Source organism: Scatophagus argus, chromosome 16, assembly GCF_020382885.2.
Source record: "Scatophagus argus isolate fScaArg1 chromosome 16, fScaArg1.pri, whole genome shotgun sequence".
Taxonomy (NCBI): Eukaryota; Metazoa; Chordata; class Actinopteri; family Scatophagidae; genus Scatophagus; species Scatophagus argus.
Window position 1 is genome coordinate 2,855,393 of NC_058508.1, and position 25,674 is coordinate 2,881,066.

The 25,674-nt window shown below is 41.6% G+C and overlaps 1 protein-coding gene across 1 annotated transcript; it reads left to right on the forward strand.

Annotated features, from left to right (window-relative positions):
• The first annotated feature begins 7,235 nt into the window (after positions 1–7,235).
• hoxb9a (homeobox B9a) lies at positions 7,236–22,377 on the forward strand. The gene is made up of 2 exons (XM_046416136.1): positions 7,236–7,990; positions 17,430–22,377. The coding sequence occupies exons 1-2, from the start codon at positions 7,378–7,380 to the stop codon at positions 17,663–17,665; spliced, it is 849 nt and encodes a 282-aa protein (XP_046272092.1). The 5' UTR covers positions 7,236–7,377; the 3' UTR covers positions 17,666–22,377.
• The last annotated feature ends 3,297 nt before the right edge of the window (positions 22,378–25,674 follow it).

A 25,674-nucleotide genomic window follows, 5' to 3' on the forward strand; every position in this document is an offset into this window, starting at 1 on the left:
GTTATTTATATAACACTTTTAACAGTGGCATAATTAAACTAATAAAATGTTATGAAAGACATACATTAGACCGCTACAAATTACAGATACAGAATCTAAATATTTTTGACTTCTGTATGTGTGTGTGTGTGTATATATATATATATATATATATATGTGTGTGTGTGTGTGTGTGTACACAGCATATTAATAATTCAGACAAAGCAAAAAAAAAAAGGAACAAGAAGGAAATACGTTAAATGTACACTCCATGTATAAGATTATGAAATGTGTGATGTGAAGACCCTTATTTGCTAATCTTACAGTGGCATGGAGGGGTTCAATTTCTCTTAACAAGCTTTAAACAGCTCTTGATATATAAGCTAAGCATTCCTTAAGGTCATCCTTCCATTTTGTGTATGAGTTTATTTAGTCTCTAATGGAGACACAAACTCAGTCAGAAAATGTGCCAGAACACCAGCCTGGATCTCCAGCAGTCTCATTTTATAAGGAGATTTCATACTAGGTGAGAAAGTGAAAGTGGGATTTAAAAGGAACAATGGTGTCATTATATTATAACCCCTATAATATAATAATATATATTGTCTGTTTCCAAATACATTTAAATAAAACTCTCAATCAATAATATCAAGATCAACTGTAATTTGTTAGCTGGGCATTACAGACTTAGCAAATGTTAAAGAAGCAGATTAAGTGTTGGTTTTGAAGTGCTGTAATATTTCATTTGCCGTGCAGAAAAGACAAAGAAAGACCAAGGATGTAAGTGCATTTCAAAACATTTAATAGTAACCTGCTATTTAGCTTCAAGATTTTACAGCTTGACATGAACCCAAACTAAACTGAAAGAAAATACTACAAAATTTCAAACTAAAGTTAGTTCACATAAGCCTGATTGTTAATTATCAGTTATTTATTCTGCCAATTCATCAAATTTAATACAACAAATCATGTCATCAATTGTCTGTTAAGATGCACATTGAGGGTTTTTAGTGACACAACAGTAAGAATAACTCAGTCCCAGCAAACTGCAGGCAAACAACATCACTTCACACTTACAGATTACCTGCAGTGCCTCTGCCAAAGTCCAATTTTGCATGCAGCTGATATGCTAATCCTTCCTGAACTTCTGTGGCGAGCCGATCAGTGGATGACCATCGTCATCAACCATAGTCAGCTGACAAACGTCTGGTTAGGTTTATGCAGCCAAACTATTTGGTTAGGTTTGGGAAAACATGTTATGTATGTGATGAAAAATTAAACACGTTACATCTGTTAACTTTTGAACATATGCCAAAACAAGTCAGCATGACTTTTGGTTTTGCATGAAATCTTGTCTCCTTGGTGAAAGTCTGGTATTTGTTTGATCTGGCCATAAACTACCTTACTTGAATTTTGTCACTGGTTATACTATGTCAACTGACATCTTTTATACATGGTATTTAGATACAAAACTGGACTAGTGTGTACTGCATGCAGTTTGATGATCTAAAGTTATGTTATTTGTATTTTAAACAAACCAATTATTTCACATATCAGAGGGATTTGGTGCTGAATGGTAATGATAATAAAGTACAGTTATTGATTTAAATGTCTGCTAAGGGCACCTGTATGTTGTAGCCTTAGCTTATGGTTCTGCTACAGAGACAGGACTGTCCTCTGCAGGTATTACAAAATCTACCTTTATGATCAATGGCACATATGAAAGCCATATTTTTGATATCACAATTAATGTCTTTGTTATGAAGATATCATAAAATAAGATAAAAATGGAAAATGAAAACTAACCTAATTTCAACAAAATGAAAAACGACAATACACTCCCACTTTTTGACTGCCCTCCCCCTCTTGATAATTTTTCTACGGTCCCTAAATTAGAAATGTCACAAGATTGTGATTAACCTCTGAAAATATAAAATCAAATTTTAAAGGGTAAGCTGAGCTATTAGTTCATCTCAGTGAACTTTCACTGTTTTTTATTTATTTATTTATTTTTTTTTGGTACATTATGTAATCTGTTTTTGTAATTATTTCTCTCCAAAGCAATCATATACAAAGTCACAAACACATTACATGCACACAATCATGTCAGGTCATGTGCTAAATTCACATGTAAATCTGTGTCATTTGAGGCACAAAATCGAGACACAAGTAGCTGATGTGAGGATGATTCAGCACACTCTTCTTTGTCTTGGTGAGTTTATAGACTTCAGCAGCTTCATACATACTGTCGTTTTGCGTTATTATGACAACATAAAAGGTTTATAGATTTTAACCAAAGTACTTTTCAATCGCGCGGATACAAGATGATGCGAAGCATTTGAGACAGTTTTCCAGAAGGACACACACGCACACACACACACGTGCTCGCACACACACGCACAGTCCGGCAGCTAGACTCTTCTCTCCAGTAAGATGTGTCTCATGACATTTCTTGTTGCTGCTGACACATTTGTCCGTCACCTGGCTGTCATGGATAGTCAGTTAATAACTCTCTCCTGACTTCATTTACAAAGGCAACTTTACCATCTGAGCTGTAAAGAGGCTCAGGGAGATGCTTGCGCTTTTCAGCTGAGAAATATGATGCTGTACATGATCCACGAGGACCAGACATGGGCTGTTATTAAAATATACAGCGTGTATCAATCAAACAAGTTATCATCCTCAATAGCCATTATTGTTAGGTATCTAACTGATGCTTTTTTCATCCAGACAGCCTTATCAGTCATCACACATCATACTGTTAAGTGTTAATTGTGAATCATCCTGGTCTACTTTTTGTATTGTTAATGTTTGGCCACAGGAGCACATATTAAATTTGAAGACCTGGGGATTGTTTTATGTGGTAAACAACACAGTGTTTAACACACACAGCTGTATTTACCACATTCGTTCATCAATCACGGTCAGATAATCTTAGTGCGTGTCTTAGCCAGCAGGATCTGACGTCATGTATACGAAGCATATTTAAAGAGCAATACATTTATTTATTATCTACACGATATATATTTTAATAGACTGCCAAACATGTCAGTTTACACTCACGCGTTTTCTTTAACTATTTGGCTCAACGCATATAGGCTATTACATACTGTATGCCAACCAAAAGAGCTATTTATTAACATAATTCAGACTATTAAAATAAGTTCTTTTCTGCATTGTATATAGTCTTTACGTCATTGGCCAGCTGAGTCAGACATTTTCTTTATTGACGCGAGCCCCGTGAAATTGTGTTAAACATACTGCTGTACAATAAGTTATGATGCAGCTTCGGAGACTGCTTGTCTGCTGCCCTGCTTGTTTGTTTCCAGCACTGAAACACCTGAATATTTAAAACAAAAATAAAAAAAGTGAAACTATTTGTACACATTATGTCGTTGTAAATATATAGACGCATTTCTAAGTTTCCCCCCGTTATAATGTAATTAAAGTCACTGCTTAATAAATGATTTTATTACCAGGCTCTTAAATAACGGGACCGCAAGCTATACAGACTCTTAAAAATATACAACCAGAAAGGATCGTTTCGATTGTGTTCTTCACAAATTTTGAGTTTTATAAATTCATCTAAAATATTATGACTAGCTGCGATATTTGAGACATCTTTCTTAATGACAGCGTTCAAATTAAGGTATCTGATGGGCTGCTAAAATAATTAAATGAGTCAGTGATCTTCCACGCTTTCCAACAATTAAAGACTGCGGACCAATAGAAGTGAATCGTTTTTAAGATTTGATCCAGGAAAGGGTGTCCTTTGGTCATTGGTTTATGGAGTATTTAAGAAGCCTTTAAGCGTGTGCTGATTTGATCTCTGTTTCAGACTTTTTCTTTTTTATGAAAGAATATTTTTACTTAATTATGATGTGATGAATTCTCCATATAGGAATCGTGTTCCTACCAAGACTTCAACGTTTCTCTTTCAAAACAAAATACCCCCGTGGATGTGGATAAAGTGTAATTAAAAATACGGTCTAAATATACGCCTTCTAAATCCGGATCTGTTGGTGGAAATGAATGCTTTGACTCCAGGAAAAGAAAATTACCGCCTGGAATTCACATGTCAGTAATTCAAATCAACAAGGACGATCGCGGCCTCGCTTCAACCGCTGTGACACGACTGCTGTCTCGGGTGTTTAAAAGTTGTTTGAGAAAACGGAAAAAATAAACTGTGCAGCTCTGAAACTCAAACTCTTCTCCGTGATGAGTTCACTTGCGTTTTTTTGCGTTTATTACGCTCTTGTCTTTAATGACCCCGCTGGTTTTATGGTCGTGCCATGACTTGTTTAGGCGTACTAACGTTAAACTGTATGCTAGTAAAGGAAAGAAGACGTAGAAACACAATTAGTTCTTGTGCAAACACATTTACTGGCAACTTTTAAACCTAAAATGCGCGAGAATAATTTGGTCAGAGCCTCAGTTAGGCTTAAAATCATTCACCTTTAATATACTTAGACGAGACCTCCTCAGTTATCTTTCTGGTTTGATGAGAATTTCCTACCTTCTTTAATGGGTTGCATTTATTATTATGGGTTGCATTATTTATTTATTTAAATCTATCTGCCATTCTGACGAGGTAGAAGGAGGCTGGAATCTGCATGTTCTGCATGGTCCTCATTATTGGCCGTAAACGATCTTTTTTGGCCATACGTGATCTCCCATTGGCCCGATTCCTCTGCCTTAACGTGCGTAATGACTGATGGAAAAAGTGTTTAACTTCACATTATTGGAAGTTCACTTAGAAATATGTTGCCAATGTGAGGTGCAACAAGAAAACTCGTAACCTGTAAGCTATTTTTAATTTCGACTCATTCTCTTCTCATGGTTAGTTGCATACCTCTAATTATGAATGTGTGTGTGTGTGTGTGTGTGTGTGTGTGTGTGCATGGAGTTATTTGCCAAAGTTCCTTCTGTCAGAGGACTGAGGCAACATGTTGAAAATGAAGGCAGTTTGTAGATAATGTCTTCAAGCTCTTTCAGCGCCAGTGTCTCCAATTAACGCGCTGTCTGCTTGGCAGCCCGGCCTGCAGGGCGGAGGCCCTCCGAAAATTAAAATTCCCACAGCCTGCGGTCTGTGGAGAGGCCACTTTGACTGAAAAATATCCCCAGCATCTATGACTGGAAAACAAAGTCGGTTTCTACACTGAGCTTGTCGGAAACACTGCGTTAAGTGGAGATTTAGGATTATAAAATTGAAAAACAAAATTTTATGATTTCAGCCGACTCTGATGCTGAGGGTCACTCTGTAAACATGCTGTGCGCCTTCACTCAGCTAAGACTGTGCACCGTTTTATAACACCCTTACCACTCTTAGTATTAATGCTTCTTTTTTTTCAAAGCCATATGTAAAAATCTCAGCTCAGACTTTATACAGAAATCTACTGCATGATCACACGCTGTGCATCACATTCACTTTTAATGACTCATACTTTTCACTCCTTACTGGGTCTTTGGTATCCAACGGAAGTTGTCCAGATGAGCTGGAAACTAGTCCTTTAAGACAGAAGGACGGAGGAATGTGAAGCCCAAAGGCCAAAGCCAGGCGCCAGAGTTGCGATTCGCGTTTAAAGGACTCTTGGTTTGGGTTTTTGGTGCTACTCCTGAAATGAAAGCGCACCAGTCGCTCAGTCTGTCTCCGATCCAACTCATCATTACTCCTCAGCAGGCCTGAAAGCTGTGCTATAGCCTGCCTTCAGCCTCGTAAATAACGGCCTTAGCCCCATAAGAAATGCGTAGTTCATATTTAATCGTCGTAAATAACGGTGTTAGCTGTATATGCGACCCCGAGTTCGGATTTATAGCTCCGGCTAGCAGTCTGCCATCTCCAAAGAGTCCAAGACTCCACGTCTGTGATAATTGCAAAGAAATATAAAGACTTACAATCCCGGTGACTTTGATAAAGGTCAGCAGGAAGTCAAATGTCTGCGCTCTCTGCCAGTCCGGTCTGCTGCTGCTCTTCCGTCTCCTCATTAAAAGCCAAATGACGGATTTTATCCCTCCAACTCTGTTGACCGAAATGCTTTGAGCACAACACCACCGGTAGCTCAAACACAAACCACCAGTCAGGTGGCCTCCTGTTTCATGGAAGAAGAAAGCTCTAACCGGTGTCCAGCCTCAGTCCACGGTAAATCCGCCGTGCTCGGGTCCGAGCTGTGTTTACTCATGGCAGCCTGACCGCTGAGTGAGGAGAGCCCTTTACCCGACCGGGAGGAAGGCTGCAACAGCTTCAGTCGCGTTTACGGTCCGCACCACCACAGGCCATATATCAGCCCTATAAAACCAAAGCAGCCGCCCTAATGTAGGATTTTATTATAGTATTAAACGGACCCCAAAAAAGTAGTTGAAGTAGTTTGCGCTGTAAAGACAAGGGGCATAACCACGCAGGGCCCGATTTAATGGCGCTCGTTAACAAAAATGACTGTTAATCTGCCAATAAAACAGTGTCAGGCGGCTCTGCAGCTCACAGGAAAACTTCCAAGTAGATTGAGAAAGCGGGTAAATAATTAAACACGCCTAGGTGTGAATTTTACTATATATCTTGTCTTGGATTGAAAATATCTGCTGTTGACTTGCCTCAAGTGGAGGACTATTGGCGCTTACACTAATGGTGCTTTAAAGGCAGGCTCCCTGATGCTGAGACTGATCTAAGTGATTGCTTGCGCACAATTTAGGAAGAGTGAATGTGTTTTCGTGCGCTTCACACTGAAATTCACCCACGTCTATTTTAATTAGGCGGGGCTGGAATAATAAATAAATAAGTAAATAAATAAATAAAATTGCGCTACTTATTTGTCAGCCATTGTCTCCGCTCTGCATTTTATGCATACAGTCCAGACAAAACATAATTTAACGCTTTTATATAATCTTAGTTTGACAGCAGCCATAGATACACAGGCTAGATATACGGACGGTCTGTTCATTTTGCATATTGCATATAAACAAGACAATTTATTAAGAAGAGGGCAATCTATTAAAGAGAGAGAGATAGAGAGAGACGGAGACAGAGAGAGAGGGGCCCGCGTGCAGGATTGATTTACGCTCCATTGACGCTTTATCAGGTTCGAAGAAAAAGTCCGGCCAATCATTTTGCTCCTCGCGCACAGACCCGACAAACCCCCGCGCACAGTTCGAGGCTGTAGGCTGTATCACTTTGTTTCTCTATTGTGAGCAAGTTGGTTGAAAGGAAGGGGGCTAGTGGAGAGAGAGAGAGAGAGAGAGAGAGAGAGAGACGGGGGAGAGAGACAGAGGAAGGGAGGGGGCAAGCTAGCAAAGGGCAGAAGAGAGAAAGAGAAATAGAGAGAGGGAAAGAGAAAAATCTCGTAATGTCTCTCTTCTTGTTCTCCATTTAGTGAACTCGCGGCGTTTCGCGGATAATGTCCGAGAATGTCCATTTCTGGGACTTTGAGCAACTATTACGTGGACTCCATCATAAGTCACGAGAGCGATGAACTCTCAACCCCGGCTCGCTTTCCCAGCGTCCAGTATTCCGGCTCGAGCTCCGTCGCAGCCTCGGGCGGAAGGCAGCCCGGCGGCGCGGCGCACACGGAGCATCCCCATCCCGAGTCTTACCCATCCTGCAGCTTCCAGCCGAAGCCTCCGGTCTTCTCATCGTCTTGGAGCCCGTTCAGTCCGCACCACGGTGCCAGTGGCCTCCCAACTGTCTACCATCCATACATTCCAGCCCAGCACGTGCCCGCCGCGGACACTCGGTACCTACGCTCATGGCTGGACTGCGCGCCGCGCGGCTCCGAGACTGTCCCCGGGCAGGGCCAGACGGGGCAGGTCAAGCTGGAGCCGCAACTCGGTCATCTCGGCGGGGAGATCCCACCCAAAATCGGCGGACAGCACCAGCACGAGTCCACCACGTACATCTTGGAGTCGACATCCACAGCGGCTCGCGAGCTAAGCCACCATCCGGCAGCCATCCCGGGAGCAGGGTTTGAAGAAAATAAGGACATTTGTGAAGGGAGTGAGGACAAAGACGGCCTGGATCAAAGTAAGTTATTAAAGCAGGAAATAGCGCGCGGGAGAGGGAGAGGGAGAGCGGAGAGAGAGAGATTGTAAACGCTTTTAATGCCGCCATAAAACAAGAACAAAGAGCCAGAGAGCCAAAATGCCCCCCACCTTCTCCCCTCTGAATTTACTGTGATATTTATCCCGTATCATCTGGCTTCTGTACTAACTGAGCACTTGAGGCAGCCATTACAAAAATTCAAAATAACTGTATTCTGTGACGTTGCCGTAAAACAACGACTGCGTACTGGGTTTCCCCAAGGTTCTCAAATAGCCAGCAAGTGGTGGACAAAATAACGTGAACAACTTGCATTACGATTGTCCTGGTTGTCCTGAACGTAATAGGATTAACACCTACAGTCTGGAGACAAAACTGACAGGACAGTGTGTTAGGTGATGTTCAGGTGATACTATGAGCGTCGGAATACAATTGAAACTGTGGTTATTTTGGATTACCAGGCAAAAGTCCAACTCATCACATAAAGCGGTCGCTTCACTTGTATGATTTCAGAAATATATATAGCTGTTTCTGTTATAGGTGCTTGTGTGCGAGAGCTGAATAAGTTGATTTTGAAAGCCTTTTTACAGTTAACGCATATCAAAGCGGAAGGAATGTGTCTAATTAAAGGGTAAGAGGACAACCAAAAATGAAAAGCCGAGAAAGAAACTCATAATCAGATAATCTGCTGCTCTTCTTCCTCCTCAAATCTATCGGTCTGACCGTTCGAGAGCGCAGCTGATGTTTGGGTAACCCCGGATTGTTTCACCTAATTACCAGGGCATGCGCACTTCTGTCCTCTTTGAAATGGACCAAATGGTAGGTGCTTTAGATTTGTCTTTTTTACTGCTGTTATACTGTAGGGCTCTCTATACCCCCCCCCCAACACACACACACACAGACAGAAGGACGCGCACGCACATGGACTCGTGTCTGTGCTCCATTACGTTTTAAAGCTCTTCATGTCAGTCATTCTGTAACAAGCCCGGCTGACAAGTCAATCCGAACTGTGAAAATGAATCTGCAGAAAGTGCTACAAATTATTACTGTTCCATAAACCTATAGGTCTGCTGTTCCTTCCTCCCTCTCACTGTGCCCAGCTATAGTCAGAGCTACACTGGCCGAATACTGGGTTGACTGGATTATTTTTCACAGATGAAGTTATCCAGACATATAATAAAGAGACGGTCTGTATGTAATATAGTCCAGTTATGACTCTGACATGGAGGGGGGGGCATTAGGTCTATCGTCTATTGTCATATTTCTGTTCTAATATCACTCTGTAACGTCATTCCTTTGTGGCACTTCTGAGGCTGTAAGTGTATAGTAACAAAACGTCCCTGTCTGTCTATCAGCTTTAAATATCATATGTCAACCGTAAGCTATGAGTGGCCTGTCTCCTTCTAAACATCATAAAAACCATAATAGGAGCCAGGTCGTCCATCACTGACACTCGGGCTCAGAGCTCCTGAGCAGGCTGGGTGAGTCCTCGGCAGAGCAGAGGCCTGCAGCACGGACGGATTCTGTTGTACGGGACTTGTGTTGTGCCCCCCTCAGCCTCACACAGGAGCTGAAGGGGGCAGTCAGGGCGAGCTCTCTGAACTCTTGTAGCTTGTATAATCTGAAAGATCGCGCAAATCGCACAGCGGCCTCTGATGGTTTTTCGGTATGTTGAGCGCTATGGATGCGTGGAAGAATAAAGAATTCAGTTGTCTTTCTTCTCAATGTGTGGCCATGAATCACTTAAACTGTACTGGTTTGGAAGACTGTGACGAATTTTCTGCATCTTATATTATTATGACAAACGAATATACGTATAGGTTCATTGTGAATTGTTAAAGGAATGTATGCGACCTTTAGTTTTTACATGTCGCTTCTAAAATGGACGCCTCGATCATTTATTTAAGCCATCTTAGCACGCCGAACAAATGCAGATGACTGAATATTTAGACTACGTCAATCATTTTTTGCTCCATAAAATTTCACAAAGGCACGCGGTGTTTTGGTGTTATTATAGTCTGCAGTCTGCCGCTCGTACAGTCGCATATGAGTTGCTGTTTTATCCATCTGTTCTCTCTGCAATAATAATAATAATATTTTACCTGTCATGAAATCGCATCATCTTGATATAAAGTCGTCCGGGGTTTGGCCAGTACAACACGGGTTTGTTCTGTTTTTTTATCATCACTCGCGCTAACAACAACATTTAATCCATCATATGCCGGCGGGGTTGGCTCAGTCTGAAACTCTTTTCCAAAGCTAATTGATTTATTTTGGGTGGGACAGAGAAAAAAACTCCCTTGAAAGCTATTAATTTATTTTTTTCTTTATATTTATATAGCTTTTAGCTGAGGCTGGATGTGAACGGGCTCTGTTCCCCCACCCCGTCTAATCCCGCCGGATAAATCTAATTTCTGCCAGAGGAGGCTGATCCATGCGTCTGAGCGCGTGACCGTTTGATATGTGTGCGTGCATTGTGTGTGCACGAGAGAGAGAGAGAGAGAGAGAAGAAGAAGAAGGAGGAGGAGGAGGAGGAGAAGGAATGCCTCCACCTCCGTTCTGGCCTTTTCAGAGGAAGAAATACAAATTGCAAATACTACACACCCTCACATATACACTTAATACTGCAGTGGCACTGCACACACAGCTCCCTCTCCCTGTTTCTCTCTCTCTCACACACGCGCACACACACAGACACACTCACACACACACAGTCACCTTATTACAGCATCTGAGCATGCTATCCATCAGAGCAGTGAGCTGGTTAAGGGCTGGATGGAGCCCAGCAGCCTCCAGTCTGAATTATTAGACTTTCCACCAGTAACACTGTGTGTGTCCCAGTCTGGCCTGTGGTAGTGAAAGCTTGCCTGTAATGGATTCTGTGATCAAACAGACAAAACTGAAAGTCTTTAGAAAAAAAAAGTTTCTTTCTGAGCTGTTTCAGAGCGTCAGCACTTCTTCTTGTGGTTTGTTTTTGGATGTATTGCAGTGGACCAGTGTGGCAGGTAGTGGGAGCTGCACTAACCAGTAGAAGGCAGTGAAGGCTGCTTCTATTGTTCACATGGCAGCCATTTTGAACAGTGTGGGTGCAAAACCCTGCATATTTCTTTATACAGCTATCCTTACTTGAACACTGCTTCACTTCACAGATAAACTGAGTGGTTACTAAGCAAGCACTGTCTAGAGAAACCACAAGTCGAATTGCTCAGACAAGCCTCAAACTCTTTGAACTTCTCATTAGAGGGAATTAGGTTGGAAAGATCAACACATTTTGCTTCCTAGATAATCAATCAGCTGTGTTGGGATAAGTTACCGTGTGCTGCAATGGCAGAGTGGCTCTTTTGATATTGCAAGCTCTCTTATTCATGACACATAGGTGTATCATATTATGGTGCCCTCACAGCCGTCTGGTTAACTTTTGTGGCTGTTTTCCTCCGATTTAAAAAAAAAAAAGTTTCTTCCTAAGAGTTTTTACAGTAAATATAAAGCTCAAGCAACCAAATGAGCTTAGCATAAAGATTGGAAACAGGAAATCAGCTACCCTCAAAAAGTGTCTCTCTAGTTATCAAACCAAAAGTTTTAAAACAGGATGTGATCTCTAATGTTTGGCAAGAAAATATTTCTTAGTTATGGTTTTGTTGAGTTTTGCTTAGTCGAATTTAAAAGAAAAAAAACCCTCCTGTGTGTATATTTAAATGTTTTAATTAAAATATTCCTTTCACACAAATAAGCGCAAACATTTTACATTAGCTGTGGGATGTCAGACAATAACTATTTGTGAAAATTCAATCTGCATGACTGTTGCCTGAGTCCTGTGTTTACGCTGGGTTTCATGTTGTCTCCAATAGATGTGTTCACATGAGTGACCTGGCAATGTTGTATTCAGCAGTGGCCAAATTTCTCTGAGCACTTTGATTTTGTTAGCTGTTTGCATGCTAAGTATTCCAACATGGCGGGAATTCTTGGAAGTCCTCACCACTGTTGATAATGAGAAGAACTGCTGGGCAGATAATTGGTGTTTTGGAAGTACTGAAGTTGGTGTGGTGGTGCTTCTTATGCGTTGCCACAAACAGAATACAGTTTTGATCTACAGTAAAAGTCTGTAAAATAAATGGCAAGAAAAGCTGAACTTTAAGGCAGGATGTGGCAACTTGCAATGACGGGGCTAATATTTGACAACTGACTGTGAATCTTTGAGCTGTTTCTGATACACGTTACAGCACACAATCTGAGATGCGATTGGTGTCTCCATCTTAGCACACAACATCGGGACAAATACAAGCAGGTATTCAATATGGCCACCGTTGAATCTTACCTTTCACAACATCACATCCAGTCAAAGCCAGCATCCAGCTACAGATTCTCTTAGTGTTCCCGGTACTGGGCAGCCATCCAGAATAAACTACAAGATTACACTTCAGTCTTTGTGCTGCTGCTGCTGACGGGTAGAGCGAGAAAGTTATTACTCCCGAACTTTATTAAGTTATAACGCCGGGTGAACAACCCCATTAATTGGTGTGTTGCTGTTGGTGGCTGGGCGAGATGGGGTGTAAGGGTTGGGTGGGTGGGGGTGTTGCGGAGGGAGATAAAATACGACTACGGGAAATGCAATAACGTGCCTTTGGGATATATGAGAGGTCAATTTCTGGAACTATTAGGGTGAAATTGCAAAGGGAGGGAGAAAGAGACTGGATGTGATATTGGTCTTGTAGCCGTTTTGGCCTTTGTTTCCATGCAAGCAGCATTCATAGACACACACACACCCGTAGGCAAAGACACACTCTGGCCTGCAAACTGAACATATCAGGCTGCAGGGCCATTGCTTTATAGGAATTTCAATCTTTTCATCCATGTACCTGTCAATGTGATGTCCAAGCCACACTTTGCTTCTGCACATACATGAATGTAGCCTGAAGAGAAAATTTCAAGTTAGGACTGTACAAGCTATACATCCATACCCACCCCCGCCCCCGCCTCGGACCCCACCCATATTGTGTCTCACTATCTGTCATCATTCTGTCTTCCCACTCCTTGAAAAAAAAAGTCTTTACCTTCCACTATCACCAGCAGCAGCCCAACTCACCGCCCTCCTCCACCACTCGCCCCCTTTACCGGTTTGTCATCCTGGATGACAGCCACGGTCGCGGCACAGCTTCGCGGGTAATGGATGGTCCTGGAGGTGATTATACACCCGGGGAATGCAAAGCACCCACTTTACCTTCTGACAAAAGCACCACGCACCCCACACCCCACCCTCTAGCCTCTCTTCACCTCTTTACCAGGCATTATTTTGCTCTGAGATGAAATCGATCCTCTACACGGTGGCCATGTTGGAGAAAATTGATTCCAGAGGGTATTAAGGACGTATTTACTGATGATGACCGCTAACCTACCTGACTGGTGGGAATAATTTGAGGTGTCCATATTCTTTCAGATCCACACAGGGACAGAGGCTGAGTGATTCATTGTGCATCACTGGCAGCCATCTTGGCTTAGCCGTCTTTTTTCAGGACCTGAAGTCCCTGCATCTAATAAGCTGAATTACATCATCGAAACAAACAGAAATGCTCCCAGCCAGCATATTCTAACGTTAACATTCCTGCAAAATAAAATTGCTATTTGCTGATGAATACAACAAAACTGAAGTATTGTCTAACAAGAATTGATTAATCGACTTGTTTTAGTGTATTTATAAACAACAAAGTCATACCTTTTTGAAGTTGAAACAGGTTGATAATTGGGTTGGTTCGAACTTGGTGAACACATTGATCAGTCAATTTGATTTTAGTGATTAATCAAATATGGGATTTCCACTGTTGGAGAAGTTCTTTCATAGCAACCACGATGTGTTCACATGCTTCCTTCTCTCATTTAAAACTGGAAGAAGGAGGAGACACAGACACGAGTGATTAAGGAAGGTGACGCTCTGATAAATAATTTGGCCGGTTTCACAACATGGCTTCCAAACAGGCTTTTGGTTTAGCTTTGAAATGAAAAAAAATTACAATATAACCGCAGGGCACAGTTTACCATACCTGACTGATGGTCTTGTGTTGATCCAGTGTGTCCATCTTTGTGTATGTCGTTGTAGTTATGAAAGCCCTACTGAGAAACCTAAAAGACAATGAAAAGTTAGGAATGGAAAAATACTCACGCATAATTGAAATTCTGATAAGGTATAAAATTTATTCACTCAAATTATGACACAGCAGTTTTTCTTAAAATGGCTATGACTTGATCATTACTACTTTTCATTTGCTGTCTCAAAATTAGAACTTACTTTCTCTTGATTTAGTTTTAAAATGTCAGAATGTGATCTTTAATTCCCACATTTGATTGGTATCCCAAAACTTTAACCATTTGCCATGACTAATATTTTTGTTTTATCATCTCTAACTTTTCATCACATTTTCCTTTTCTTGGATGTAAATGTTCTTCACTCAAACAATTTCTTTGTTCACAACTGGGAGGCGAAAATGAATTCTTGTTATGAATGTCAGTTGTGTGAACTGCCTTGGCATTATAGCAAGTTGATTGTCATGGTAGTAAAATATTACCAGTTAAATTGGAGACAGACAAAGCCTCCACCCAACATCAGCTTGGAAAAAGACTCAGGCTCCTCAGGGGAGGACACACACATTCTACTTCTCTCTGCCTGGCGTCAAAATGACTTGTGAGTGATAAGATCATCCCTGCTGCCATTTTAGGCCAGAGGACCGAGGCTGCATTTTACAAAGGAACAGAAAATCTCCTTTGTAACCCTTTGCCCTGCAGACCTGATCTGCTCCTGGCTGCGAGGATGAATTTCTTTCTCTATTTTTTTTTTTTTTTAGGTGAGGCTTATTGGCCCTAACGTTGGCCAGCCTGATTTAGATGGAGCTTATATTCCCAAATTCAGTCTGATGGTGAGGTTATATGTGTGCTGTCTTTCATTCAGTCTGACTTACGCCGCCTCGGGAAAGCTTTCATATAACAAAAAAAGCCAGTATCTCTACAGCAACCAAGTTTCTTTTTTAACCAATAAATCAGGAGTGGAATCCCTTCTTTGAGTCACATTTGGGTTGTGTACCAGACATGGAATTAAACTGCTGACTGAGATGGTGACACTGATAAAATGCAATGAAGAAACAGCAGTTGTAAAGAGGTCCCGTGTCTCTCTTTCTACTATCCACACTGCTCAGAGATGGTCTTTAAGATTTTTAAGGTTTAACTGTGCAGAGTGAAAGTTTATGAAACATTTTCTACCGTTAACCTTCTTGGGCTGAATTTCTTTTGGGCTTCTTTTTTTCCCTTTATTTGTTGACTAGGATGAGTTTCGATTGACTGGAAGAAGAACCCAAACTAACTACAGGGAATGATTGCTCTTGGTTAAAGGTTTCATTTAGAAGATGCAAAAGGGGAAATGAACCAGAACCAGCTTTCTTGACTCTCTCAGTGTCCCTGAATATTTTTCAATATCTCAAAATGGAAACATTTCTCTGCTGAGATCGTAGGTGCCTGGTTCAGCAGATGAGAACATAGTAATAACTGTAAGTAAAAACAATGTCAAAGGGATGGAAAAGCTCAAAATGAGAGAAGGGATTCCTCTCTTTTTTTCATGGTAGGTGCCGTGAGAGTCCCAGCAAGCGGCCTCATAGTTGAAATGCCTCGGTGCTTTGCAAAGGGGAAGAGCAGATAGCTTTCAGCCCCAAACCAGACCCATGCGTCCCAAACAAGAAGTCTTTGCTAATTACATCGGTCTGAAAGCTATAAAGAGGGGTGGGGTGGTGGGGAGGAGGGGGAGGGTGGAGGGGTGGAGGAGTCAGGGTGGCCTGGCAAACAGACACATGGAAAAAAAAAGGACAGAAAGAAATAGAGGCAGAGATGGAAAAAATAAAATCAAGACAATAATTCTGATTTTTCTCTCCGCTGAAAATGACGAACATCCAATTTAGGAGCATCTATGTTTAAACATTACAACATTGTTGTTTACTATTTCCATCACAGGTTTCCCCAATGAAAGACGAGGTTTCTTTTTTTATTTTTCATCACAGTTGTGATGTGGCAAAAAGGAGCTGTGATAAAAAAACAAATCCTTTATTTTTTTATAACCTTTCATTTCGCTGATGTCGACCGGACAACACTGTAAAAAAAAAAAAAGATCTCATGTAAAGTCAGTCTGATTTGAAGAATTTCCATCACGGCCGTAAATTTCCAACCGCTTATTAATTTAGGAGCCATGAGAAGTGACGTAGTGACAGTATGCTGAGCTGCAATGTGATCATCTCTGTCACGCAAACAAAAAAATAGTATTAGTATTGTAAAACATCTTCCCTTGTGTGTTTTTGTGTTTGCTGTCATCACGCGCGGGAAATTACGGCTTCTGTTTTTTTTACACCACTGAACGTCATTTCGCAACACGCACAAGCATGCTAGCATTAGTTTATTACTAATACTTCTGTCTCCGTGGCTGGAGCATCTAGCATTTATACAGAAACAATTCAGATAGCATACTGACTAGTTTAAAATTACTCTTATTTTTTGCATGCTTTTTGCTTATGTTATGAACTAAGTTGGTTCATTTTTTAGAATAAAAACCCTTTGTCAAAGCTCAGGAAACTCAGTTGCCAGAATAAATGTCGACATCAAACGTTTCTACAAGGATTGTACCGAAAATTTACGTTTGATATGTAGAGATCTGAAGTTTATTTACGTTTCAGTTTTCAGTTTCACGTTGTGGCAGCGTTGTGTTCAGTGTTTGGGTATAAGCACAAAAACACTCGATTAGGTCTAGAAAAATGTTTTTATTAAATAAAAAAACAAACACGCCTTGTTGAAAATACCCGATCAGGAGGTAATCTGACGTAGGTGTCGTATGCATGATACGTATGAATGTACAAAACTAACATATCAGCGGTTTACAGAAAACTACAGTTGCAACATTTTACTCCGGCGATTGGGATGGTTATGTGATCCAACTGTGCTTTATCTATTCACGCTACTTTTATACTTGTGTTTTCACAGTTTTTTTTATTTGTTTTGTTTTTACTTTAATCTGAATATCTAGGCTCTTTTCATTTTTGTGCATTGTGCCGTCCCCGGCAGGAAGCTGAAGGGAAGAGCAGGCCGTCTGTCTTCCACGTGGTGTCAAATAAAACAGCCATGGATCTACTTGTGTCAGATTTGCGCCCCATGTTGACACCATAAACCTACATTACGCACCAAAGCGCCAATTGTAGAGTCAGGTGCCTTCGACCAAAACTTTTACGCACGAGGTTTTACAAGGAAGAGATATTGTTGTGATCATTTAAGGAGTGTTTTGTTGGCTTTTTGTGTTCTGGCAATGTTCTAAAGCTCATAAAAGAGACTGAATGAATGGGTACCTGTGCATTTATTTGTATTTTATTATTAATCCCCGTCCTTTACCTGTCCTCTCCTCCTCCAGATGACCCCTCTGCCAACTGGCTTCATGCGCGCTCCTCCAGGAAGAAGCGCTGCCCGTACACCAAATACCAGACGCTGGAGCTGGAGAAGGAGTTCCTGTTCAACATGTACCTCACGCGGGACCGGCGACATGAGGTGGCGCGCGCGCTCAACCTGACGGAGCGGCAGGTGAAGATCTGGTTCCAGAACCGGAGGATGAAGATGAAGAAACAGAGCAAGGACCAGCCCAAGGACTAGAGGGACTCCCACTCGCGCGCGCACATGCACACACAGACACACATGCACGCATGCTCATACCATGTAGGTCTACCCGACATAAACGTCCATATTTCTGTAGAGCACACACACACACACACACACACACACACCATCATCATCATCATCATCTGCTGTTTCCAATTTGGTTTAACCTTCAAGAAATGCTACGTGAGCTTCAGTCCAGCCACACCAATCAACTGATCAATGGCATTATTGATCGCTAAGAGACGCAGAGGACGTTATAACACGGGAGTGTGAAGTCTGATCGGAAACGCCGCATCTGACTAGAGGGTGGAAAGAAGTTTGGATTCATAAGAGATCGTGGTGATGGAGGACGATGGGTAAAAAAAAAAACCTCACAAACCAACCAGTTCATCCTGGGCCCCCTCTCCTTTAAATGAGTCGGACTCCATGTTTAACCGCGGATGGAACTGTTTGTTTGATGAACTGATAGCTCTTGTTCTTCCTACGTCTTCACGGTTTTATATTCCGCTTTTAGGCTTTGATATTAGGCCACGTTATGAAAGGGAAGAAGGCAGCAAACTGCCGCTGATGCTACAACAGGCTGGGCGGGCAGAGAGTTGGGGGGAGAGAGAGAGAGGGGGTTCTTTTTTCTCAAGCACTACTCTTCTTTTTATTAGTTATTTATTGTTCAGTCGCTGACACCGGAGGAGCGCGGAGGTGCTGAAACCGGAGTTTCACAAGGCCATTAATAAGCGGAGGAGCGAAAGGGGGGGTGCACACACACACACATACACACGCACACACACACACGCACACACTGGTATCCATCCTCCTTTTTTCTTCTCCTTTTTCTCGTTTCTATCATTGCTGACAGAATTTGATTAGAAAGCGCCTGATGCTCGGCGTTGATACAAGCAGCAAGCCGCCGTTTGTTTCCAGGTTGTCGGCCTAAGTAATTAGCAGATACTGGAGGGGGAAGAGGAGGAAGGTGAGAAGCGATGGGGCGGCGAGGGTGTTAACCCGACTCAGCAACCGGGGAACCGATTAGGCTGCTGTCGATATCGTGGATGCCCGCCCTTCCCCTGGCTCTCCGGATGCTTTATGCGCTGCAAGCGGCGGCTCATCTGCGGCCTTTATCGGCTATCGATAGTCATCCTCTCCGCGTCACATGAGCCTGGAGTCAACAGGGTTTATCTGGGAGGAGACACAGCACAAAGGCTTCAAGCATCAAGACGCGGTTTTGGCTGAATCCACGTCAGTTAAATTCGGGTGGAGTTGGCCGTGATCACTCGTGTCTCTAACCTGACTTCAGCTCATAAATATTCCAGATAGTTTTTGGTTGTTTGTTTTTTTTTTTTTCTCTCAAGTTCTGACCCTTCATGCTTTCGCGACACACTCTCTCTCAAGGAGCATTAAGGCTGACACAAAAGCTTAATTAGCTGGCGCTTACAAATGACCCCGTGTCTGTTAATTCTTTGAGCTGAGGCGCAGATGTACAGAAAAAAAGGAAGAAAAAAAAGAAGCTCTTCTATTTTATATCCCATGAGCGCATGCAGCACTCCGCCCCCTCAAAACTCACATCCATCTGTCTTCTCACTCTCTATCTCCCAGTCTTTATTTAATGTGCTTCATGCGTTGCATCTGAAGAAAAATATCGGCTCTATTTTTATACATAGCCTACAGTATGTTGTTTAGGCTCTTATCTGCTATGCAAGGCGGGTTTCTCTCTCATTTCAGTGCGTAACGGTGGTTTGTAAACGCAACCTGGGATTCCAGACAGGAGGGAAGCACCCCGATGCGTTCACGTTTACTGACCATTTTAAAACATCTTTTTGTATTTCTTTTTTATTATTATTATTATTTCCTGGAAATATAATTCTTAGAGGTTCTATAACACGTTTATATCAACACTTCAGATTTATTTTCTCGCGAAATGCTTTAGCAATAGCGTCTACATTATATGTGAGAGTGTTAGACTTTATGCAGAATTTATTGATGTGAGTGTTAAAATATGAAGAGGCCATGTTGAAAGGCAGGCCTGATGTGTTTTGAAGTGTCGTCTTAGTTAAATGGCGTCCGATGGCAGTTTTATGGATGGATCATAAACAACACATAGGCTTTACAACTTTTACAACATTGTGTGTGTGTGCATGTGTGTGTATGTGTGTGTATGTGCATGCATGTGCGTGCGTGGATGTTGCGGACCACAAAGGCTGCTTGTGCACCAACATTGTAAAGATTCGTACAGGCCTACAGCAGCCTGTATAGTTTACACACACTTGCGTATTGCCTCAGTTTCGTTGGTGTAATCATTCACACGCAGAAATGAACGGGTCTACAAGCAGCCCTTTTATTCTTTTTTTTTTCTTTTTCTTTTTTTGCAAAGTCTTAAACAGACAAGCTCTACACTTTCTCGAAAAGCAGCATCAAATCCTTAGGAGTTCAAAATGTTTACATGGTTTGCGCATGCCTCGAGTCACTCGTCATTTGAAGGCGTTATTTGGTCGTTAAGCTCTTTGTGTGTTAAATCTGTCGGAGGGGAATGCTTACTGAAGAATTAAAACAGACTAAACAGAAGTTTCTCAATAGGAAATATTTCTAATTTATTGTATATAAAGTGAGTAACCTCGTCTTTCTTTTTGGAATGAGTTCAATATGCTGATATTGTTTCGTCGTATTGGAACATGGCATCTTACTGTAATATAGATGATTTTCTTTTTCTTTTTGTCTGTCACGTTCTTTACATTCTGTTTTCCATGTTGTTGTGCCGACTGTCTGAATGACCCGTTCTGATGTCAGTCCGACGAGCTCTTTGTGTCTATAATTTGTTTAATGGTGAACAGTAATGAGTTGGTCTCTGCTGATGCCGCTAAGTGTTAGGACAGAAAGGACGAAAAGGTTTGATTGAAACGAAGCAACGCTTCTATATAAATTATCATTTCTCTTTTGAATTATTGACTCTATTACTTCCGTCCCTTTTTATGACTTTCTCCCTGTATTTGCTGTCCTGACGGGAGGAACAAAGTTTCGGGGGGGTGCTTGCTGTTGATAAATACGGACAGAGTTCCACAAGTCATTTTACTTTCCCTCGCCTTTTGTGACGAGACAAATCCAAGCCATGTGGCCACAGTAAAGGCTTTATTAACGAGCAGGCGACTCCAGTCACTCTGATCCTCTCCTCCATGTGAAATGTTCCAGTCCTTTCCTGTATGTTTTCCTCTTCTCTGTGTTGTTGTCTCTTGTTTCTCTGTGCGATGGCACTGCTGATGCTGGATTCCTATTAAAGACACTTTACAATACGACCGTGCTTCTTTTCACTGCATTGCTGCCTCTCACTGATAATTAAATAGGGGGATTTCTGGGAGGTATTGTGGATGAGCATTTGTGATTTACAGCTTAAATCGACCATCTATATAATTGCTGTCCCCCGCTTTTTTTTTCTTTTTCTTTTTCTTTTTTCCACCACGCCGTCCTTTGGTGTGAATGAGGCTGCAGTGGGAAAGTTCAGAGAGAGCAGCTCAGCTTTCCCTTTGGTCTCTTCGTACTTCTCCAAATTGAATTTGGTCTCTGTGGGAAGACAGAAAGAGACAGAGACAAGCAGGGGGACTGGGAGAGAAAGAAGAGGATGAGCCAGCATGTGTTTAAAATATGTGTCTCTTCAGCTTCTCTACACTGAAGCTTAAAGGAGAGGGGCGTCTGTTTGGCTGCAACACCAAACGACTGTCATAAACCCATAAACACCCCCCCCCCACACACACACACACACACACACACACAACACCACACACACAGATGATGAGTGCATTCATTAGAAGCGTCGTCATCCGTCCATTAGTAGCTTGTGAAGCCGCTGTGGTTCCTGTGTTTGTCTCTGCACCAAATGACTGATAGACACCCAGTCTGATGAGGGCTGCAGGATCTCTGTTTCCTGTCTTGATTCTCACAAGATGTAGAAACAGTCATGGTCGAGCTTGGAGTTGAAGCGAGGTAGTAAAAGTTGCCATTTGTTGCGAAAACTATGACATAAAACAATCTAGGCAACAACACTATCAGTGACTCTCTCAGCTGTGCCTTTTTAGGACTTGCACCAAAGTAGTATTACTAACATTAACTGTACTTATTCTTATAATTTTCTTAGTGTGATTTGCTGTTTCGGGCAGGACCACAGGCAGGTCTCAAAGTCCACCAGTCCAACTCCACCCTTTTTAAAAATGTTTTAGACCAGCCACAGTTTTGATTTATTCATCTGTTCAAATTTGATTTCTGACCGCTTTGTCTTTATCTTAATTTCCTTTTTCAACAACAACACACAAACAATCATATTTTAAATTTGATATGGAAATATTAAAATCAACCTCCAGAAACCCTACAGAGGACAATTTATTCCTGCGCCGTAAGTGTCACTGCAGATGTTAAAATCAACAAACATTATCACATGGGTTGCAGCACTGTTGTGGGATATGTTATAGCAGCAGTTGTCGTGGTAACGTGTCATCTTAGGCGTTGATAAGAAGCACGCAATTCCAAATGGCACAAACTCTGTAATGCTTGTCTCCACTTACTAGTTAATAAACATTAATAAATACTTTATTGCACTGTGTAAAATGTGACCACTGATCAGGGATCTGATTAGGTGTTCACAGCGTGTTATATGGTGTTAATGAACTGTTTATATGTCATGTACAAGTCATTCAGCAGTGACTTTAAAACAGCTGAAATACATGAAGACAAATGATTATGTTACAGCTCTGTTATATCAAGCACACAGCTGTTCACATGAGTGCATAATAGGATCGGAAACATTCTTGACAAATGCATTAATAAACATTTAAAACATCCTTGTAACATCCTTGCTTATACCCATATTAATGTGTCTTCTTCACTGTAACTGTGCACTACTTTTAAGAGTGAGAAAATATGAAGCTATAGCTGTGGTCAAATAAGTTGATGAACAAAACAAACCTTTTGTCTTTCAAGTGTGTGGTAATGTGTGTGTTGGAATAAGGTGTTACCATTATCTTAGTCACTGCATGTGTAGCAGCAGCAGTGCAGAGTGCTGCCAGTGAAAGCAGCATAAACATCCCTTGTGTCAAGAGTCAGAAATGTGACGGTGAACAAAGTCTCAGCGTAGCCTCTCTGCTTCACCCTGTACTGCTTGGCCCAACCAATGAGGCCTCAGAATTTAAGCAGCTTTAGGCTTTGGTCCCAACAAAGCAATCCCATAAACCATCTGTGGACTCGACGGCGGATGATTGTGATACTTCTCCGAGGTCTAGCAGGGTCGGAGCTTCATTAAATCCAGAAGCCCTGCGCTCTGCTGCAGGCCTTCCTCCAGCCTCAACCCTCTGTCCCAGGGAAGGACAGCAACTGCAAGCTGCTTCACCTACCTCTGTGTGTGTGTGTGTGTGTGTGTGGAGGGGGGGTTACTTTGACACATGGCACAGTAAATCTAAGAGAATGCAGCGAGAGCAGGAGCCTCAGACCACAACACAAATTCACATCAGGTTAATGCAAGGGCGACTTTCAGTTATGGAGGTACAGAAACACCAGGGAGACATCTTGGTCACATGTGAGGGCAGGCGGGGGGGGCAGAATGAGGAGCAGCAAAACTGTTAATATGGATGAAGCGAGTGAAAGAGTTATCATACTAACAGGAAGAGGGAGCTAAGCAAAGAGCTGGCTGTAGTTAAAGTACAAAAGAAAAACATTTTACACTGATATAACCACTGTCTTTTCCAGTGTTTATGAATGATTGTTCATTTAATTAGCGTGTAATAGTGAGCAGAAGCAACACACATGCCAAAATAACTGTCATGTTCATGCACACATGCATTCCAAAGTACTTTGACAAGGGCAGAAAAGCCCTGTGTTTCCTGCTCTGACAATCAGGCTTCAGTTTGCTTTGCTTAGTGTGCATCTTAAAGGTCTGCAGTCAGTTGGTGGAAGTGACTTTGTTGCTGAAATTGTTATCCAAACACCAACACACAACCCAGTGCACACACACACACACCCCAAACTCTCATCTCCCGTTGTCTGTACCTAATATATAACAACTGTGAGGCAATGGAAAAATCCAGATTGGCTCATTGTGCAGTGATTTAGCTGTGCAGCTAAAGTAGGTGCAGGCCTCATCATTTCAGTGATATTTTCCCAAACTAAATGAGCTGCACAAGACAAACCACGTGCTGCTGCTGGCAAAATTCATATTTCAACCCAGGCGAACGTAGCCAGTCCAATATGTCTTCACTTTATCCTCTCATATTAAAACAGAGTCTACAGATAATAAGCAGCTTCACTGACACACTCTGGGTGGATGTCAGAGCGCAGCAGGCTCAGAGCAGCTCTCCCCTGTCCCCCTCAGTGAATGAGCTGTTTTACACAGCACAGCTTCTATAATTCATCAAGCAGCATAGAATATCATTCATATTCATAAATTCTCTCAAAGAGAGTTATGGTCCCGCTGATACAAATGGCTGTATGGATCAGATCACATCAGCCATTCTGGACTCATTAACAGTTGGATGGCAAGCCAAATGCTGCTGGCTGCTCTGCACATGTTACAGCTGCCTGCGACTGGGCAGAGAAAAATAATAATAACATCAAATATAGTAATAGTAACAGTATGTGCACATGTTACAGCTGCCTGCGACTGGGCAGAGAAGAAAGCAAGAAGAAAATCAAATGCAGCATCAATAAGAGAGCATGTTAGCCAGGCAAAATTGTTACTATGATTATTGTTATAGTTGTTATTGATATTATCCGTATTATTATTATGAAAAGCATGATGTGCACAAATACAACAATAATGACGATATTACGGCACTTTCTATAACATACAGTCATCGTCTACATGTACCGATCTTCCTGAGCTGCTCAAGAAATACAACACAATATAATATTATTATCAGTATTATATTTTGGAGTTTTCCCTCCAAGTCCTCTCAGGCAGATACTTTGACAGAGACTCTGAGACGCAGTTGAAAGCTTTGGAAAAAGTTTTTTTTTTCCTTCTTTTTATTTTTTTCCAAGCAGACAGCCACAAATAAATAAATTAATAAATGAACTCTCTAACAATGTGGGGACAAGAACGATAATGTATTACATTTTTTTTTATTTATATTTCTAATAGTTCTCACATTATTTTAAATACCTTCTGCTTTTTTATATTATGTAAAATTATTTATAGATATTATTTAGGTTATTTTCATTTTATTAAAAAGTAATGATTTTACACGCATATCTGACAAACGATCGTTAAATACATACATAAACAATATCAAGACAGCCAACAACAGAAACGGTAAGAATAATAATAACAAGTAGAAGAAGAATAAAGTGAAGTAGAAAAGAAGCAAAGAAACAACATATCCTTTTTGTTGCGTATACGAGTTGGAAAAATTGATTTAAAAATCAAAAAATGAGTAAAAAAAAAAAAAAAGCCAAGCCAAATCTCGCCATTAAATGATATTACTTCCTCAGTCAAGTCTGAAATGAAGATTTCAACTTGCAGCAGACGGTCTCATATGATGCGTTTGCGGTCCATGCAGTTGGCCCCTGTTGGCCCATTCCTTTGAAAGCGGTAAAAGCAGCGCGCACAGCCCATCGCTCCGTTTCTTCCAAATGATTCACATCCATCTGCATTCTCACCGGTTGTGTTTCAAGGCCACAAATCTCCGACAAGTTTGATTTCTTGCAGCGAGTCGCGCGGTGGAGCTTCGCAGGAAAGATGAGGCGTCCTGCATTTATTTCTCCTGTAATTGTAAAACCACAAGTGGACTCCGCTGGTCAGAGCGGGCCGTCAGGGTTTGTTTCATTTGTTTTATTTTACTTTGCTTAGAGAAAAAAAGAAATCTGATAGTATTTCTCCCTTTGGGCCAATAAAGCTTCAGCAGCTTTCCCTCCTCCTCCTCCTCCTCTTCTTCTTCTTCTTCTTTCTCACGTCAGCTGTTATGCACACTTCCTATTTTCAAACACGGAAACAAACAGCACGAGAGGAGCAGGATGTGCTACACGCACCGGGGGTC